At 39.7% G+C, this 20,647-nt stretch overlaps 3 protein-coding genes across 8 annotated transcripts; 1 reads left to right on the top strand and 2 right to left on the bottom strand.

Moving 5' to 3' along the window:
* Positions 1-962: 962 nt before the first annotated feature.
* LOC121724080 lies at positions 963-3,508 on the bottom strand. Its single transcript, XM_042110425.1, has 4 exons — positions 3,164-3,508; positions 2,524-2,669; positions 2,229-2,387; positions 963-1,882 (listed from the first exon to the last, which is right to left on the bottom strand). The coding sequence occupies exons 1-4, from the start codon at positions 3,506-3,508 to the stop codon at positions 1,774-1,776; spliced, it is 759 nt and encodes a 252-aa protein (XP_041966359.1). The 3' UTR covers positions 963-1,773.
* Positions 3,509-8,088: 4,580 nt separating this feature from the next.
* On the bottom strand, positions 8,089-15,205 carry LOC121723275 (basic salivary proline-rich protein 2-like). Of its 3 annotated transcripts, none has more exons than XR_006034903.1 (4): positions 15,005-15,205; positions 10,183-10,280; positions 9,453-9,695; positions 8,089-9,113 (listed from the first exon to the last, which is right to left on the bottom strand). XR_006034903.1 is itself a non-coding variant. In XM_042108832.1 (4 exons), the coding sequence occupies exons 2-4, from the start codon at positions 10,277-10,279 to the stop codon at positions 8,531-8,533; spliced, it is 1,077 nt and encodes a 358-aa protein (XP_041964766.1). In that variant the 5' UTR covers position 10,280; positions 15,005-15,205; the 3' UTR covers positions 8,089-8,530. The 3 variants fall into 3 exon arrangements, 2 of the variants coding, with proteins under 2 accessions (XP_041964766.1, XP_041964767.1); XM_042108832.1 differs by having other exon boundaries at positions 9,453-9,849; XM_042108833.1 differs by having other exon boundaries at positions 9,453-9,849; positions 10,183-10,283.
* Positions 15,206-15,308: 103 nt separating this feature from the next.
* Positions 15,309-19,487, top strand: LOC121723249. 4 transcript variants are annotated; one of them, XM_042108781.1, is made up of 6 exons: positions 15,309-15,438; positions 16,450-16,551; positions 16,642-16,696; positions 17,314-17,451; positions 17,639-17,979; positions 18,010-19,487. In XM_042108781.1, exons 2-6 carry the CDS (start codon positions 16,465-16,467, stop codon positions 19,192-19,194), a joined length of 1,806 nt encoding a protein of 601 aa, XP_041964715.1. In that variant the 5' UTR covers positions 15,309-15,438; positions 16,450-16,464; the 3' UTR covers positions 19,195-19,487. The 4 variants fall into 4 exon arrangements, with proteins under 4 accessions (XP_041964715.1, XP_041964713.1, XP_041964714.1 ...); XM_042108779.1 differs by having other exon boundaries at positions 17,639-19,487; XM_042108780.1 differs by having other exon boundaries at positions 17,645-19,487.
* The last annotated feature ends 1,160 nt before the right edge of the window (positions 19,488-20,647 follow it).

The raw sequence follows: 20,647 nt of genomic DNA on the forward strand, positions 1-20,647 counted from the left end.
TCTCACTGTTGGAAGAGGGATGTGTGATGGGCAAATTCACCATTTCCAGCCAGTACGCAGGTAAATAACGAGCATAATTGACACGATCGTAGGCAAAAAACCATGGCATCATTAATCGGACTGTTGACAGGTGAAGCTGCCAGTTTGACTCTCGCGTTGCTCTCACAAACAGGAGGAGTAACTGCGCTGTATGAGCTCCAGAAAGCAAATGTTGCATTCTCTTTACTTTTCCTCTGCACAAAGTCAGCATATTTGGAACACATGCTATCAAACCTCTGATCTGCACTCACAACATCCATCAGTCTGTCTGGAAAGTCACATTTCATGTCAGTGATGACATCCATGCACACAGCTCTCTCTTGTGGTGGCAAGGAGTCCAAGAAGCTGATAAACCTGATGCGCTGCAGACTCTCATAGAGAAGTTTATGAGCTCTCATGCTGCGATTGTAAGTGATGACCATTTATTACCCCATTGATGGATCCTGGGGCAACAACTTCTGATTCAATGAGGATGTCTTGCAGTCCTGCAGCTCCAAACCTTTTGCCTAAAATACTCAGGTAGGACATGCATGTATGGAATTCGCCTAATCTAATCACTAAACGTTGCATAAAGCCATCATTCTTCCAGCGTATTTGCTGTGCCTTGGCATATATTGCCTGGTCAAACACTAAAACTATATGATCCAGTTCTAGCTGGTCAGCAATCTGGACACTTCGCTTCAGGATAGTGTTAACTGTTGACATCTCTGTTGGTGAGGCCTCAATTACTGGAAGATAATACAGTGCTGACTTCTGCAGAGCATTTTCACATTGAAGCAGTGTATGAAACCCTGTCCAGCTTGGGATTGCACATCTATCCGTAAATGTGGACTTCACAAAAACATGCCAATTCAGCTTGTGCAGCAAAGTGGGTGTCCATTCTGCATGTTGCTGCCTGCAGTGGTTGATTCAAGTTCTGTGGCCCTTGCCTTTTGGACTGATGGTATGGTTCTATAGGCATTTGAGGGGGGGCTTTGAATGAGGAAACTCCCTTCCTTAGTGGCTGTCTGATTGCTGTGGACATAGGCTCGATGGCCAAACTCTGGAGCATAATTCCATTTGTATGGTGAGTAGTTCCACGACCTGATAGAGTCTCCTCCCCAAAGTCAATGTTATCCCACACAAGTGTTGTGGGTGCCCTCTTTGAGAATCCCTTTGGTATTTTGTCTCGTTCTACTAGTGTCAGTTGGGCAAGGCTAGTGTCTAAACTCAAAACTGTGTCCCATGATGCACAATGTCCCAGTCTGTTAAGCAGTGACACAATGCGTGTTGATCCTGTTAAATGTCGAACAGTTAAACCTAAAGTCAATGACTTAGGTGTCTGCTTACGGCCCTTGGAAGCAAGGTACACAATGTCTTGACAAAGAGATAACACTTTCAAATGCAAGTCATCAGCAATGTTGACATAATAATCCAGTGTTGGCTCCTCAGTGGCGCCTATAATCCAGCTAACTACATTGTATAGTGCAAGGGGAACGACAGTTTGTGCTTCAGAGACATTCAAATTTTCAGAAGTTGGAGGCCATGGGCATGACATGCCAGGAGTGTCACTAAGCTGTCTTTTTAAGAACAATGCTGCTGTATATAGTGTCCTTGTGTCCTCTTGTGTTGTTTGGCACTTAGTTGTCCCTTTTTCAGTCTAGCTGTCCGTCTGGCTCAACTCACTTGACTGTGTGGTCTCCGCACCTGATGGATGAGGCAGCATGTCCACTAGTGTATCCTTTGACAGACTCTCTACAAAAACCAGCTCGCAGATGTTGCGCTTGGTGGGCAAACACCAGCGTGGTGGTGAAACACCAGCTGGGGGAAATCACGAGTCAGCCTCTTCTTCAACATATCCAGTCTGCAACACAACAAAACAGTGACAATTGAGAGTCATAGGAGTACCACCAAAAGCAGAGAGTGATGGAGGTGGTACAAGACATTACAGGCTAGAACCCATCTGCCATACAGCACATTTAACACCAAAGATGCCCAAGAAAGGCACACAACATCACAAACCACACCACACACACAAACTACACATCAGCACACTACACATGAGCTGTTCTCCTTGTTGCCAACTGGTACATGTCTGCAAACAGCAAGACTTAAAGACTGTTTCTCCAAACAGGCCTGTCACACACATTTTGTATAAAGCTGGCCTTGCACATGAGAAATAAGACTTGAGAAAAATCCATTGCAGTTACCTGTAGTTTGAGGCATCAATATCTTCATTTTCTTTAACCAGATCAATGAAGGCCTTCCTCAGCTGGCCCATTCTTAGCACCTCTTTGTTGATAAGCAGCCTTTGCCGAATGATCCTCTCACAGAACACTCTGTAGCTGCTATCAAACATGGGCTCATTCCTAAAACACATATGAATGAGAAGTAAACAAATGAATAAGTGTTGTGATTGTGTGCACATACAACAGAAGGCAGATTAAATGTTTACTTGTATGTTAAGTTACTAGAACTTGAAATGCAATATAATAAATAACTTACTGTTCTTTTATAGCTTTGGCAGGCCTCGTCAAGAACCTGGTGTACTGGCTGTAGCAGCCTTTGTGGTACTGGACTTCCAGGGCCACACAGTCTTTATCTTTAATGTGTATAAGGATACTTTGATCTGCTTTCAACTCGGCAGCTTTCTGCAATTGGCCTTAACGAAACAATAGGGATAACCCAATGAGTTTGTTGACATATCTCACACATAATTACCAGAGGTGAAAAAGTCCAGCTTCAGAAACTAAAAGTCCTACCACATAATCTGTGCCAACCATTCACTTAAACCAGCTGATTCTAATTAGCACAACTGTTCAACCAGGTAGAGCAGCTAATTGACTAGATCACCTGTGTTAAGTGCACAGGTAGAACTAATACATTAGACTTTTACTTTAGGAGTTTTCCACGTGTGTGTGTGTGTGTGTGTGTGTTTGTTTCCCTGCTGTTAATGTTTCGGCCTTAGATAGAGGATCCCTTTGACGCTTGCCTGCTCGGTTGATAAGCCTTTCCTTCTTCTTGCATATTATGCAAATGGAAGGAAGTACGGGGCCAGAGCCTGCGATTGGCAGTCCTGACCGGGATCGCAGTTTCTTGGTTGGACTGCAGCCAGACGTCGACGGAATGGCCTCGTCTTCCGTACCTTGTTGCGGTCTTTCTCGTGCAAGCCGTCGATCCACCTTTGAGATGGCTTGAATCTCCTGTAGCATGTATGATGGAAGCCGGCATCTGCTGGAATACTGTCAAACTCCACCTCCAAACAGTGTCTGAAGTTGGCAGCCACATCCCGACACTCCCCCTCCAACTCCAGCCACTTTTGCAGGCTTGTCCGGTAGGTGTTCCATCTTGTAGCGGTAAAATGGTTGACCTCCTCATGCTTCACCGAAGCAATGTGCATGTAGCAATGTCTACATTTCGATTTATTACTACAATCAGGTGCATTTTCTTCATCATCTGTGCTGCTTGAGGAAGTCATGGTGGCTGCCATCTTGCAATTCTGTTGACAAAATGCAGCTACCTTATTGGTGTAGCATGATCACGTGTCGAGCCATGCCACCACTTACGACCAAAATGCTATTACGCTCTGAAGACACTAGTTCTGCATAAAACATAGACGCATCGACAATCGACTGGAATTTCAGTGACAAACTTTTTTTTTGGTAGCTAAGCACGACTTGTTCTTTTTTATGATCTAAAGATTGTGTAGATGCCAGACTGTGGAGCGGGATTCATTTTCTGAAAGACTTTTCGTGGTTCACCTTACGGCCTACTATAGGCCTTCCTTTATATGTTGTACTGAACATATTAATCTGTATTTAAATAGGCTAAAGTTTTTTTTTTTGGGGGGGGGTTGGGCTTCGTGATACCTCCCTGAAATGACTTTTGGCAGGTTGGGATGTCTGCAATCTACATGCCAGAGGCAAATATACTACCAAATATGGCCTTAAGACAGGTATTACAAGTCGTTTTCATTAATTGTCCAAACGTTTCTCAGTGAATTTATTTTTCAAACCCCTTTCAGGTGTAAAAAAAATAAAGCTAGCGCTGGCTAATTTATGCTACAACGTTAATGCTACAGAAAGTAGCAAAGGTTAGCTTCCAGCTTCCACCAATAATACCATTTTTAATTCGGACATTAACTTCTGCAAATGTTATATGAATATATCAATTATATCAATTTAGCATACAATGAAGATCTACTTACCAGCAATTTTCTGTCATTTTTAAAAAGTGGGTCCCCAGAAAAAAAGTTTGGGAAACACTGTACTATACTATACTTTTCTGACGTGATGATGCTAGCACGTTAGCAGCCGTTAGCTAAGTCTACAAATCTCCTCCAAGTGACAATCATATCACGATGCAATGCTGAGAACAATTAACATGTTTGTTTATCTTACTTACACTGAGTTCACTGTGTGGCTTAATCCACAGATGTGGTTGAGCACTGTTTCGTTATGGTTTGCTAAGGAGTAACCCTTTGCTTAAAATAGTGGAGAGCTGGGAGGAGAGAATTTAATCTAATTTAATCTAATTTAATTTACATTTATACAGAAAAATGTATAGGCATTATTATGTGTATCGGTGTTGCGTTAATCCCACACATGTCGTTTGGCCGTCCTTTTCAACTCACATCACTATAAAATCCCATGAAACCGGACAAAAATCAAGGCTCCCAATGCATTTCTATGGAGCCATAAGGTGAAGTTGACGGAGTATAGAGCATCACAGTCCCGCCCACAGGAGTTTCCGGAAGTAAGAATTCAATGAAATTTCTCCATTGACAATTCGGGTATAAGCCATAAAAACTTAACTGCACATGGTAGACTCAAAACCAGCTACGGCTGTACTAAGCGATTGTATATGGTCATATAGAGGGCGAAAATTTAAGGGGCACTAACCTTGCTTTGAAATAAATGTCTTTTAATCGCGATGTCTTGGATAAGTACTTCATTACCCACAATCCTGAACAATCCCACAAAACTCTGATTGGTGGAAAGGCCGTTATGATCATAGTTTGAAACTTTATCAGCGAAAATTATTGACAAAGATGGCCGAGTCTTTTACTGCCAATGGTGAAAATCTTAATGTGAATAAAAACTTTCTAGACGAACATTGGTACTTGTATCAACAAGGATTGTGGTTTATCACACAAACTTAGTCAGGGCCAATACACCATCAAATAGAACACTGTAAATGCTAGTTTAAACACTTAACTTTTCAGGTAGCCGATAAGCTAATCATTAGCCTTTCAGACATTAGAATGTCATTATAATGCTGCTAACATTAATATAATGTTTTAGTGACCTTGTCGTTTCTATGAACATGAATTGTTGTTTATAGGAAACATCAACTTAGTCGAGGCATAAAAAGCCCTGTATCTCAATAAGTACTTCAACTTTTGAACTAGCTAGCTAGCTGATAGCACATGCAAGCTGGATGCTACCACCGGCTAGCAGCTAGACACTGCAGTAAAATGGTTAGCAAACCGTCCATGCCCCCGTGAATATTTCACTGTTTCAAGGACGAAATCAAGAGTGTCCAAAGGGGTGAAAACCACTTTAAATCGGGTCACATTATTGACTGTTGTGTGTCCGAGGGTTAGCTTGTGGGTTTTGTAAGGGCCAGCATGAGGGACAAGACCTACAAAGTTGTGTGGTGAGTTTTGCAGGGAGGTTGGTAATGCTAGTTAACATTAGCTAGGCTATTGTAGCCTTCATACTGTACGAGTCATATCATCAATAATTAACCTCCCATAGGAAAAATGTGTTGCTCATCTGCTGTTCAATCTCATCTCCTGAGATCAGTTTGAGCTTCTCATATTCATATCATTCTGTGATCATTTGTTTCTGGATTACTTCTCCTAAGGGTCCCTTAGGAGCAAGAGGTAAGCTTAAAAGAGACAAGACATCACTAAGAGATAGTTGAGAAAATCAGTTCAGCAATACTTGAGAAGTGGGATAAACAGAGGAGATCTCATAATTGTATGCCCCTGATCTCAATACGTCTTGGTTATTTTGAAGGACAATTAAAGAGAATAACATGAGATGAATCTGAGACTTTTATGAAACAAATCTGAGAAGTATGAGCCCTAAACAAGATCTTACCATTGTCTTAAGTGTGTCTTCCATGTACTGATTGTTTCTTTTACATGTCTTCCTGAAGCTATATTTGAGAATGATATCTGAGCCATACTTGAGAAATACGAGAACAAATTGAGAATAAATACAAAAAAATAATTATCTTTAGAAAAAAATACTAAAATAAACCCCACCACCACTCAATATTGAAAAGTTTAACACTTTTATTTGGGTATTACAGTACAATTCTATATCAGTACACCATACGTATTTATAAATAAATAAATAAATACAAAACCAAAAGTGTCAGTCATCATTTACTCACCCCCTTACTGTTTTTTTTTTTTATCCTCAAAACCTAAGACTTCTACTCAGAAAGGGGGAGGGGGGAGTAGATGGTGACTTAATTTCTGGTGAACTATTCTGTTCAGTAAAACAGATACATTTACACAATTGGAACAAACACCATGTGAACTGGTGCATTGTATAAAGCAATCCGGCATATAGACAAAATTACCACTTCCAGATGATAAACAATGAAAACTGACCAGCTCTGCTGAGGTATGTGGAATAATCACACTTGGGTTTGGCTCAAACACATGAAACCATGTGAAAAGGAAACACAGTACCAGTAACACACATACTGGTGCTGGTCATGTAATTAGAATATTGTGGAAAAGTTTTTTTTAATTCCAGTTATTCAATGTAAAACGTGAAACTGGAAAATTATAGATTCATTAGACAGTAAGTGATATATTTCTAGCCATTATTCATGATAATTTTGATGATTATGGCTTATATCTAAAGAAATCCCCAAATCAAGTGTCAGAAAATTTCTGACTGAATTTGGGATTTTTGTTAGCTATAAGCCATAATCATCCAAATCCAAAGGCCCCCACTGCTTAAAAAAATCCTAGAGGAAACTTGTGCTTTGTTAAATTATATTCCTCCCACAGATGTATACATCTAATGAAATATCTGTCTGTCTCATGTGATGTATCTATCTATCTAATTCTTGTAGTTTCTATTTGCCCTGAAAAAGGCCTGTCATATAGGCATGGTTTTATGTTCTAAAATGAACTTTCCTGCCATTAAAGCTGTTTAACTTTGTTTTATCGTATTGTTTGTACTGTTTCTCCCTTTCAGATCCAGGCCAGGTCAGAGAGCTTCAGACACTACTGGAGCTCATAGGAGAGAGGCATCATGACGGCGCAACATCTACATTAGGCCAGCAGGAGCTCTTTCCTGGGAGCGGCATATTAATATCCTCGTTCCGCCTTGCTGCCTTGCATCAAGCATCCAAACCAAACAGCATGCGTCTCTTTCATGCACTTTTTGACCATTTCTTCACTTTGGAGGAATGTAAAAATGCAGTCCCCTTTGGCCGACCCGGCAACAACCCCTCAGGAAGAGGAAAACGGGTCCTTGACCGCAAAAAGGTTGACTGAATCCTAAGTAAGTTTTCCCAAAATGAAGCTCTGTGTTTTCAGGCCAGGATGTAAGGGATAATAAACTCCACGCTGTGCGTACATAGGAAATTATTGCACGTTCGAAGTGATTATAAGGTCCCAATGCCGCAGGCAGATGGACCTTTACGCTTTGATAAGTGCAATAATTTCCGATATACGCACGGCGTGAAGTTTATTATCCTGCTTATACCACTGCTTAGTACTGTTGCTACGTCTTTACTAAGTTGTTTTGCTAACAATGTACACATTTTGATAGCTATCACAGTCTCATTTGCAGAACTACTTCTTTCCTCCACACTTTGCCTCAATCAAAACTTACCAGCACAAACTGCCGTTACTAGTTCTAAATGGATGGTTGCTATGATCAAAAGCGGTTCCTTAGTTCCACCTGTCATTGTCAAGTGCTGCATCCAAAGATTCTATCCAGTCTTGGCTTTTGTAAAATCACTGTTTCTCGTACTGCCAAACGCATCCAGACTCCATCCAAAAACCATCGCCCCCCCCGTCCCCCAGAACTGACAACTGACACTTCGCTGCAACACAAACAATTATATGTATTCACCTCTATTCACACAATGAGGCATTATTTTCAGTTGTGATTGAGCTGTATATTTGGAGAATCTACAACAGGTCTGCACAATGAATTTTGAAAGGCAACTGCGTCTATTGTGCGTCTGCCCCATTTCTGATACCGTGGGGGAAGAAAATTAAACCGTGGGGGGCCGCCACTACCAAATCAACATAGAGGAAACACTGAGTTCAGCATTACACTGACTTACACTTAACCCTTTAGAACCGGCCCATAAAAATTCTCAGAACTTGTGAACCAGCTTAGAACCGTTTTATCTTATACCATAGTCTTTTCTGCCTTTTTTTAAGGATAGTTAAAACAGTATGTTTATGTGTTCAAGGCCCAATCACTAATAAAACAATTACATCATGAATTCATTAGAAGAACTTGCATTACTTGCCTATTCTTGAGATAACTTCATTGATTCTTCTTTTTTCATGAAGGATTTTTTCAACCTCCCCCTTGCATCCATCACATGGTGTCCATGCATTTTCTTCCTGCTGTCCAGGGATGTTGCCCTCGTCAGAGGAGTTGCATGCATCTCTCCTGTTTGGTGCCAGGTGAGCTGCATGGCCTCTGTCGGGTGAAGGACCAGAGGTGTTGAGGTCAGACGGTGATGGGCTGGGTGCATTGCTTCCGTAGGGAGGTGGACCAGAGGTGTTGAAGCCATACGGTGATGGGCTGGGTGTATTGCTTCCGTAAGGAGGTGGACCAGAGGTGTTGAAGCCATACGGTGATGGGTTGGGTGTATTGCTTCCGTAGGGAGGTGGACCAGAGGTGTTGAGGCCATACAGTGATTGGTTAGGTGTATTGCTTCCGTAGGGAGGTGGACCAGAGGTGTTGAGGCCATATGGTGATGGGCTGGGTGCATTGCTTCCATAGAGTGATGTACCAGAGTTGTTGAGGTCATACGGTGATGGGCTGACGGTATTGCCTCCGTAGGGTGATGGAACAATGGTGCCCCCTTTTGTAGAGCTATCATAAACATTTTTAAAAAAATATATACATTGAACCATAAATTACATTTTTGTAAACACAAATTGCCTAAAATAGATATAAGTAACTGCAAAGAACTAACTGAAATAACCAGCATAGGCATATCAGTTCAAAACTTTTAATCCCTAAATCTAAGTGGACACAGATGTTTCAAGTAAAGTATATATGTCATTCACATACTATTTACTGAAATTATATGATCACAGATTAGATAACAAAGTTATCCTAATGGTGTTTTTTGGGGGGTTGAATGGATAATGATTAAAAGTTTTTAACTTGTGGGCACAGGCGATTATGTAATACTTATGACTAGCCTACCCATAAGGTGGTGGGCCAGCGGTGTTGCAGCCTGTTGCATGTCCCCCGTCAGATGATGGATTCAACGCTGGGATTTCCTCGCCATGCTCAGACAGTTGGCTCCTATCCACTATAATGGTATCAGACCCTGACGTTGAGTCTGATGGCTCATCACCTTTTAACAAACTTAAAAAGCCCTGTGGAGTTGTGCGGCCTTTTGGCGGATTAGCCTGGTCTTCCCTTGAAATATATTCAACAATGGCCCTATAAAATTTACCATCTGACCACTTTGCTAAAACAGGATCTCCTGATCTAAGATCTTGCAGCTGCACAGGAGCCTCATCTCTTTCCAAAATGTCAGATCCTGTAAAGACTTTACCAGTATAACCATCCTCCCATCTGACGAATGCAAAACACCCTGAGAGAGAGAGAGAGAGAGAGAGAGAGAGAGAGAGAGAGAGAGAGAGACTGTTTAGTAAACTCCATTTAGGTACAACAATTTAGGATGCTATTTTTCAGTGGTGGAATGTAACGAAGTACAAATACTTTGTTACTGTACTTAAATAAATTTTCCACGTATTTGTACTTTACTTAAGTAGAATCTATAGTGCATACTTTTGACTTTTACTTCGTTACATTTTGCAGCAATTATCTGTACTCCGCTACCTCATTTGAAACATAATATTATGATTAACATTACCGTTACGCTAACAGAAATCATGCCATTTCACAGTATTACCTCAATACTTACCAGGTTGCTCATTGGTGGGCGGGGAGTTCTGCAGTTCCTTCATTTTCTGGGTGGGAACCCGTACTCTCTTTTTTGCAGGTATTTTCGTTTTGTACATCCTGCTAATGAAAAAATACATTTGGGACAAGTATACAATAAATAGACACTATGTTAACAAAATTGACTTCATATCTTTGGGGGAAAGCTACTGATTACATCTGAATTTACCTTCATGACAACTTTCACACTCTACCTTTTCCAACAAGTAAGGTCAGCCAGCTAGACATACCCAATTTAGGCCTACAGTTAACAAGATAACCGGGGCTAACACTAAATGTTGCTAAAGTAGCATTAGCTAACACTAAAAGGCGGCTAAAGTAGCACGCTTCAAAAGTTCTTATTATAATTGCCAACCGAACTGTAGCTGCTACTAGCAGTTAACTGCTTGGTGGAGACGAGGCTTTACTCACATAGGTCTGCTAGCCTACAGAGTAAAATATGATTGACTTTATTTTATAATGCTTTACATGACCGCAGTAGTAAAAAAAAAAAAAAATCGAAATTTCCATTCTTACTCATTTGATTTGATACTCAAACATTTTACAGTCAAGGGCCGCCAAATGAGTGCATGGTCACAAGCTAAGTTTTAATTGTTGAACAGACCCCATTAACGTTACCACCTTCCATAGACTGTATATATAGAACTGGACAGTGTGGTTGCATTCAGCAGTGTTCTATGGAATTGAAGCCGCCGAGGCGACGCCATCTTGGAAAATTTGCAACCAATTTGAAGTGCGGCTGCGCAGCAGAAGTTAAAGCATGCGCAGTGAAGAGGAGTCGCGGTCAGGCACGCCCACTCAGTTGCCACTCAGCGAGTTAAACACGCCCCTTGTCAAGTGAAACCCGCCCCCTTCTCCTTCCCACAACGCAAGTCGACTCGGCGCCGAAGGCTAGCTGGCTGGATGAATTTTGCGGCTGTGAGTTAAACAGTACAAACAACAATCGGTTTGTTCTTGTCTGGTAAGTGTTGCGTATCAACTGAAAAGTTTTTTTTTGTCTATTGTTGTTCTTAAATACGTCTAAGAGAGCTTATTATGTTGATTATAGACTGTGACAATTTAGTATGGTGAATACTAATGAGCTAACAACAGAAATACGGACAGCGAATTACATGCTAACGTTAGCAGCTACATTAACGTTACCGTCAACGGGAGGCTAAGTTAGTCGTTGAAGTGAAGATTAGCACACAGCTCCCGTAACAGTCGATGCATGATATACTTGGTTTTATTAGTTGTTGCTGTTTTCAAATATCTCAATCTTAATGTATGCCATCTCCACATGGAGTAACCATTGACTGTACATGGGGATTAATAACACTAGACAGTCAGTACAGTATATGATGTGATAAAGCAACGGTATGATGTGATAAAGCAACGCAAGTTAACGTTAACGTAATGTGAAGCATGGACCTCATCAACCCGTCATGTTAATGTACTAGCCAGTTTGCCAGCGTTGCATTTTTTCTAACGTTAACGACAGACACCTCTGTTAGAGCTACTTCTGTGATGGTAGGTCGGTAGTTGTAGACCGCATAAGTGAATGATCGATAAATGAAACCCCTGCATTAAACACTACGCCAAGAACCAGTCACTTCCCAGGGATATCGGTGAACATTTGAGAAAGACCTTAGTTTGTCATCTAACGTCCATGATCAGTCATACTGATAACGTTATTTTTCAAGCTGACGCAAGTTAATAACATTCCCACCGCATATTTAAATGTGTAGTTAACATTAGGTAGGCTGTGAAGTTTATTGCACACATATATTTAATTAATTGGTATTACTAGTGGTGTTGAGTGCCTGATTAGATGCTTTGTAATGTTGTAAAATTGTCTGACTAACTTTATTGTAACTTTCCTTTTTGCAGGTAAGATGGCTGAATGTACTGGAGGTGGCGGCAAGGTGGTCTCCATGGTCTACATTAGTCTGCAAGCAAGGGAATGCCTACGTGAAGTGGTTTGGCTGGGGTGGTCTGAGGTGGCATGTCCTCCTCCTTTCTCCAAGTCCCCTGACATCCATCTCCCTGACATCACCCACCGTCACTGGATCAACCTGAAGCCCCTTATATATGGGACATTGCACAGCACCACTACGTTCTGAAAACACATGACTTTCAATAACTTGCGTGGCACCAAGAAAGGTCTGCCGCTGCTCTGAACCTTCTGTTAATGTGACATCATTCATACTTGAGGCTGTACACATCCCTTTGTTTCTATTTTCTTTATTGATGTCACCCAAACTTTCTGTATGCCCCTGAACTCACACAAATTGTAAATTGCAATGCGCCATTTAACCAGTGGTGTAGTGTAGTTAGTTAGTTGCAGTGGTGGGTATACTGTGAGCAACCCCAAATGTTATTGAATACGTATCCTTGCCTATTTTAAATGGGTATGTTGAGATGATGCTTTTTAAATGGGTTTACTGTGTAGTCCTGTGTATCACGTAGACTATACCATATTAAGGTATTTAAGTATTTAACTGTAGTCTACACAAAGATGTAGACGTTACAAGAATATTAATATCAGAATAATTATTGGTTGATACTAAATCAATATTGAATGTTTTTTTTTTATTTCTTTTGTGGGATATATCATTCAGAATGTTGCAACATGACCGGTCTTCAATCAGCCAAACAGGACACATCGTAACTCCTCTCCTAGTTACTCTCCATTGGCTCCCTACAGTAGCCAGAATTAAATTTAAATCTCTCACTTTGGCCTATAGGACACTGACTGGATCTGCTCCTTGTTATTTTAATTCAATGATCAAGATATACATCCCCAACCACCCACTGCGGTCTTCTGATGAGCGTCTGTTGTGTCAACCAGTCTTAAACGCTAGGTCAAATTCAAGACTCTTTTCCTCAGTGGTTCCATGTTGGTGGAATGAGTTGCCCAGTGCTCTTCGTTCTTGTGATAGTTTTTGGTCTTTTAAGCACTTCTTATACATTATGGTTTGTATGCAGTAGTACTGTTTTATTTTCATTATAGGCTGTTGATTAATTTGACATTTGTTTATTATTGATATTCTCCTTAATGTAGTCTTACCATGTTATTGTTATTATATTATTGATTGAATGGGCATTATTATTTATTATTGCTTCCCCCCCTCATTTTCATTGTTTATTTCATTAGGCTATTGATTGATCCCTGTTTTATGTATTATATTGTTTTGTATTTGTTAAGGGTAACCATAACCATCATCATAATGTGGTATTTTCTTGTGCACTTGAAACAAAGAATAAAAATGTTTCTTTAAACGTAGTACCACTTTAAACACATCACACACTGAACAGCAAAGTAGCTTCCTGATTTTGTGTAAAATGTTTAGTTTATGTTTAGAGTATCCTGATGTAGTAGGTCCATGTTCTCATATTTTTACAGCTGACATGAAGGCTGCAATATTACATTTTTGATTTATAATGGAGCACCCTCTCTGACTAGCAAGCCTGTGGTAGAGGCATACGATTACAGACATATTGAGAGAGACATATATCAATGAGATGTCACAGTTTTCAATTTAGACGTATTATTTTGAAATGATGTACGTCTACGGGAGGATTATACATCACTGGCAAGACCTGATCAAATCATACCAATGCAAAATGCTTCTCCAGCAGTGCAATCGCAGGTAACAACGATACCTTAACGCATTTTCAGATACCGCTGTTCTGAGCATACTAAGCATTTGTAACTTTGAATCCCTCCTCACGTTAAGCTATGGTCCAATAATGTGTTCACTAAAACACAAGTAACGTTATTTGTCGGGCTGATTCATAAATGGGCATACCGAGGTTGACCTAGCAGGCTAGGTGGCGTTTATTGGCATTCGCAAAACTAAGCAAGAGTTAACGTTAATGAAACTTAACATCGCCTTCTCCAGTGACTTAAGTGTATTCAAATGAAGTTGCAACGATGATGGCGGCAATCACTGGTTACGTTAAACCATTTGAAACAAGTAGGACTGTAAATGATGGTGACTATGGCTAACGTCACTTCAATATAGCAGAGCCCTTTTACTTTACCTATCAACTGGCTAATGCTAGCATGATGTAGCATGCTATGAGCTAATATACTTAGCATCTACGAAAGAACATCACATATCTTTTTTCACAAAGAATCTGTCACAACTAACAACGATGTCTCTTACAAACAACTACACAATGTATGACTATCAATTTTGTATTTAGTCAGACTGTGATAAGATATAGCCTAATGATAATAACAGCAACTCTTATTTAGGTTAGATTGTGTCGAAATCAGGTGTCGTTAAAATAAGTGAGCGATGATGTGGTAGTGTCTGCAGCCTAGACGTTAAAACATAATGGACAAAGCGTCGTGTCTGCAGCCAGCCAGCTGTCAATCATAGGTGTAAACACGCCCTTTTTAGATTTGTTAATATAACATTAAAAAAAATAATTTCAGCGAGAAAAGAAAAATTGTGTGTATTGAAGCATCTTCAAAACTATTTTTTCGAATAAAAAGTTGTAGATACAAAAATAGTTTTAGGGGAGAAAAGTGACACGGAAAGTTGGCTACTTGACCATTGAAATACATGGGGATGGGCGGAGTTACACATTGTACTGCAACCAGCCACCAGGGGGCTCTGGACTAGCGCTCGCATCACTCTTAACAGACGGCACACTGTCCAGTTCTATATATACAGTCTATGCCACCTTCCAAAGGACCACCCCTCAGTTAAATATTTCACAAAAATAATTTCTTTATTCAACTCTTCACAACGTCGTGTAGTTGACCATCTAATATAGAATATGATTCTTACCTCTCCAAATGGTGGCCAGGACAAAACTTGCAACAGCCAACAGAAACGTCTCTCTTTTCTTCTCCAGAACTTCACCAACACGAAATCTTTCGTCTTTCCCGCAGGTGCAACCAATAACCAAATATGGACGAATCTGCTTCCCTGCGCGCGGGCTTTTTCACGCCCCCGCCCCTTAGGTTCTAGTTGGTTCTTTCCATAGACAGTAACGTAGAAGTCTTTTCTTTCGCATGCACTTCTGTATCCCGAAGTATGACATAATAAAATCTCTCACTTTCGTTTACCTACAACTTTTATAAATCCACACCAAAGAGTTCCACACGTCCAGGAAGTGGAGATAATTTCATCAGCAGTGGGACAGGGGTTTCTGGAAGTGGCTAGACTGGCTTGATTCGTTTGGAAGAAGCAAGAGTCTCTGTTAAGAATAACGACTAAAAGTAAGTAATAGCGTAAATTGTTTTGTTTTGAGAATTAACGGACTCTGTTAACACACCAGGTAGAAGTTTTTCACGTCTTAGTGTTACGAAACGCCGATATAACGAGATGCCGCATTCAAAGAGGCATCTACCTAGATATGATGGCTAACGTTACACTAGCTAACGTTAGCTAATATGTCTAGCGAGGCAGCAGAACATCAGATTATTTTTTATTAAAATGATTACAACTCGCTATATATGTTTGCGAAGCTCATATACTTCAAACTCTTCAGAAAGGTGAAAACATGGAAATACACGTCTCAAAGAATAGTTGTGCAATTATTTGGGACAAATCACACAGTATAGCTAATCACATTAAAACTCTGGTAGCTGCTATTATTGATTCAGTGGTGACATTTTCTAAGCATAGTTGGGTCTAAGCAGATTTGTAGGGCATAGTTGTAACGTTAGGGCTGGTTGGCACACTTTTTCCTGGGGTTCAAATATCGTTGTCTTTGTTATCTGTTATCAAATGAAAGCCTGACATCTAGCTTTAAAACAAATGCACTTTTTGTGTACAAATGATTCCACTTTTGTATTTATTTATGATTATAGTGATTATAGTGCATTCATGTGTTGCATGGGGTTGGTTGGCATGTATGTTATAGCCTATTGGTTCTTGATAATTTATATTTCATGCTTATACACAGTTAATTATTAGATTATTTATGTAAATTATACATCATGTTATTGGTAATAACAATGAGCTTACATTACATTTACATTAAAGTGATCAAAATGATAAATACTTTTGCTACTTTAAGAATATGATGCAAATTATTATTTTGATTTAAGAAATTAATAATAAAGGTCTGTTATCTCTGGTAGCTAACATAAAATGGATGCTTGCTAGAAAATCTATTTCTGTTTACTAAAGAGTTGATCAGATGGAACAAACACTTGATGCCTTTTCTTAAGTCTTATTTAAGACTTCACTCTATATTCCAGCAACTTGTGTCTATATTTTTATAGAATTGGAGTGTCAAAATGACCAGACGAAAACCTGGAAAACGATGGAGAAAGACTGGTAATGAAGAAGACCCAAATAAACGACCAAGAAGGATTGCACAATTGGTGAGAAGCCTGGCTTAGCTTTGTTGCTACAAATTTGCAGCAGATATGATATTTAATATGATATTTAATACCTAATTTTCCTCACTGCAGTCATCCCTACCTGAAGCCACCAATGTTCATGTGGAGACTGATCAGCAATATTTAGGTAAGAGGTGTGTGCATGTATGTCATCCTGATTACAGTAGCACGTGTGAAGAATGAAATTTGAAATGTGAGTTATCTTAGCTGTATGCTTTATATACTTTGAACCTTTCACCTCTAAGTTAAGGCTGTTAATAACATAAGGCCATGATCCTTTCATATAGGTCACTGTGTGGTTGTAGCCTCATGTTTGGTTTGCTGCTGTGGCATTCTAGTCATTATTGACAGTGTCACTTGTTGTTTGTCACTGTCAGCTGCTATCATATCCTTCCAAAACCCGTCCCGCTACTCATTCACCTAAGGGCCCACAACTTCTTATTGTTATTTGTGTGTTGTGTGTATGTGATGAGTTATATTCAACCCTGTCGATTACGTGTTACCACAAACACAGAAAGATATTTAAACATAAACTGCTACAATGTGATCAAGATGTGGGGGGAAAAGAATATGCATCCCATTACCTGTATTTATATAATATATTCCATTAATGTCAACTTGCCTCTTGTGTTTTTCATGTTTTAATTTTTTGAGTTTCGTGCAAGAATGTTTCTTGATGATAATCTCTACTAATTGATCCAGAAAATGGTGTGAACCATTGATGTGTGTACTGTTCTCTGTCAGGATGTAGCACCTGGGGAACACGGCAGGAGGTTGGGGTGCCTCCTGGAGGAGCCCAGAACGAACAAGTCCAACCTCCGGTTGTACATGCAGGATCTACCCCACTCACTCTGGAACATCAAACCTCTCACCACCTGCCAGGTATACAGTCTGTCTGTGTCTGTCTGTCTAGTGATGTATAGTATATTGAGCAGATCCTGCTAAAATATGACAATTATTTGAGTGTCAGAAAGTGATAAACAGGCTGAGACAATGTAGGTTTTGAATTGTGACAAGGTTTGTTTGTTTATTTTTACCCATAATGATTTTTGTTCAATTTTATTACCATCACAAGGGAGCATGGCACAAGAGAGTATGTCAACTGTTTACTCTTTTGAAGACTATGAAGAATCATCTTCCAGATCAGCCTTCAGAGATCCCCCTGATGGCCTAACAACTGAACTACAAGGCAGTGTTGAGTATGATCCATCTCAATCATTTGAGGAAGCTCTCCCTGATGTGGGGGTTTGGACGTATGATGATGGACATATGTTCAGAGAGGGATTTGAAGAGGATTTGAGTGAGGAGTGTGCAGAAGAGTCAAATTTCAAGGACACAACAGACAAGCCATTATATGACAATGCATCAATAACTGTGTCAGAGTGCCTTTTGATCATCATGGCTTATGTAAACTGTCATAAAGTAACTGATAAGGCCCTTAGTGATTTGCTTAAAATGCTCAAGTTGCTTTGTCCCGACAGTCTGAACACAAACTGCTTAAACAGTATACAGAAGTTCAAAGACTTCTTTTTCTCCCGTTCTGCATCATCCCCTATTGTATTGCATAAATATTGCAGTAATTGTTTTGGGTCATTAGAAAGTGCACAATTGGAATGTCTGTCTTGTGGAGCTACTATGTCAGAAGAAAAATCCTCATCCTTCATAGAGATTCCAATTGAGGCTCAAATAAGATCATTGTTTCTCAAGCCAGGTTTTCAGAAGAAGCTTAACTTTAGATTTAGCAGGAAGAAAACGGATCCCAACAATGTTGAAGATATATATGATGCAGAAGTTTACAAACAGCTTGTAGATGGGGGTGGTCCTCTTAGTGACCCTAAAAACATCTCACTTACTTGGAACACAGATGGGGTACCTATTTTTAAATCGTCAAAGTTTTCAGTGTGGCCCTTTTATTGTGTCATTAATGAATTGAACGTCATGGAACGCACAAAAAGAGAGAATATGATATTTGCTGGACTTTGGTATGGGGATGCAAAACCATCCATGGTTACATTTCTTAGACCACTAAGTGACACACTGAGTAAACTAGCAGACAACGGAATTCTTGTGCAACCTGCAGGGTTGACATCTGAACCTTTTCTGTGTAAAGTGCTCACCATTGCTGGAACATGTGACTTGCCTGCTAAGGCATTAGTCCTTAATTCAGTGCAATACAATGGTAAATTTGGATGTCATAAATGTGAGCAGCCAGGAGAGACTGTGAGGACGGGGGAAAGGGGACATGTCCATGCATTTCCATACCAACATGGGGATCCAAAAGGGCCACTGCGCACAAATGAAAAGTTTGCTTTTGATATGAAAATCGCAAATGAGACCAAAACCACTGTTAAAGGGGTTAAGGGTCCCTGTTGGCTTAGCAAACTTAAGGGTTATAACCTTATCAAAGGCACTGGCATAGATTACATGCACTCAGTCCTTCTTGGAGTAATGCGTCTTTTGATGGTTATGTGGTTTTCTACAGAGTTTTCTCGTCAGCCCTTCAGCATGGCAAAAAATGCCCAAAATAGTTTTCATATATTGGGTAAAGTTGTTTTCCTTGACTTGGCATCTATGCCTGGCATTGTGTTCGCAGCTCATTTTCCAAATACGCTTGAAAAGTTTTAACCCATTAAGACCTGAACTAGTCTAAGAACCCACAAATCGATTTATCATTGGAATAACATGCTCCCATCTGACCGCTTGCCGTGAATGCTTTGTAGAAGTACAAGGCATCTTTAGAATTTATCGTAAACCTATATTTGATGCAACAAAGGGCCTGTATAGTGTATGGTGGCAAGATGAACTGCCTTTACTGTATTTTCAGGGTGAATCACTTGATTATTTAAAAAGTGTGCACTATTATTTTAAGAGTGTATTATTATGTCTAAGACTCTTTTGACGCTCCATACACAATAGAGCTTTGCTATTAATACTGTTAAAATGTTGACATCTTGACAGTTTACACATTATAAAAAGTATCCAAAAGGTGTTGTTTGAAGTCAAAAGTGTAATTAATGAATTATATGACTTGAGTGAAAATTGAACATTATGTTAATAAACCATATATCTAAGTAATTTTGGCAAACAGATTTGATTGATTTCTGATATTAAATCATGTCATATTGATTTGATGGCTTGCACTACTCTCATTTTTGCTTTTGCTTAGACGCAAGAAAAGAGACAACTGTAAGAGAATCTGAGAACTCAAATAGTGAGATGTGAGAGACAGAACCATGAATTCTCACCAAGACATAACTGAGATGGTGCTTTCAAGTAAGGATATCAAATTGAGACATATTTGAAAGCAGCACAATATGTCTATTTTTTTTCTCTTACCTGAGACCAAGAACAGAGACAGCTGTGAGAGAATTTGGAGAACTCACACTATGCTCTCTGTGAGACTTATTTCTCAGGAGAGACATTTGAGAAGAATGAGAAAACCACTTTGGTCTTGATTAGTGCTCATTTATATCTAGGAGATGTTAATGTGACATAAAAGAGATCTCGTCTTCAATTTTGCTTTGCTATGGGCTACTTCTTCGTACATTTAATGAACATTTTGCGTAATAATTCACAGCAAACTGAATATGGTGGTCCAAGAGCAGACCATGGTCCATGCATCAGGATGGCAGTCAGATACGAAGCACTGCACAATGTTGCTAACGTTAACCGCTTTCACACACACACGATATAAAATACACAATGGCAAATATAACATTCAATACCAAAACACGATTATTTGCACGATTACTCCTGAAATAACTGCTATTAACTGCACATTCACTATATAAAAATCACTGTTTGGAGGAAAAGGTTTGCGTGCTGTCGCTGGTTGGAAATGATTTCGCGCTGGTTCGTGCATTGCTTATATATTATTCAGTGAGGCGTGGTGGAAAATATGTACACAGTCTTGTGACTTTGACTTTTTTTGGACTTTCTCTTTGTTTTTTCACTCGAAATGATATGTTGTATGCTTATGAGTTACTCCGTAGCTGATTAGCCTAAGACATGCTCTAAAACTCTTCAGATACGGATTTTTGAAATGAATGGGAAATTTACTTCCGGAAACTAAGCTCTC

The sequence above is a fragment of the Alosa sapidissima genome, chromosome 11 (genome assembly GCF_018492685.1).
Source record: "Alosa sapidissima isolate fAloSap1 chromosome 11, fAloSap1.pri, whole genome shotgun sequence".
Classification (NCBI taxonomy): Eukaryota; Metazoa; Chordata; class Actinopteri; order Clupeiformes; family Clupeidae; genus Alosa; species Alosa sapidissima.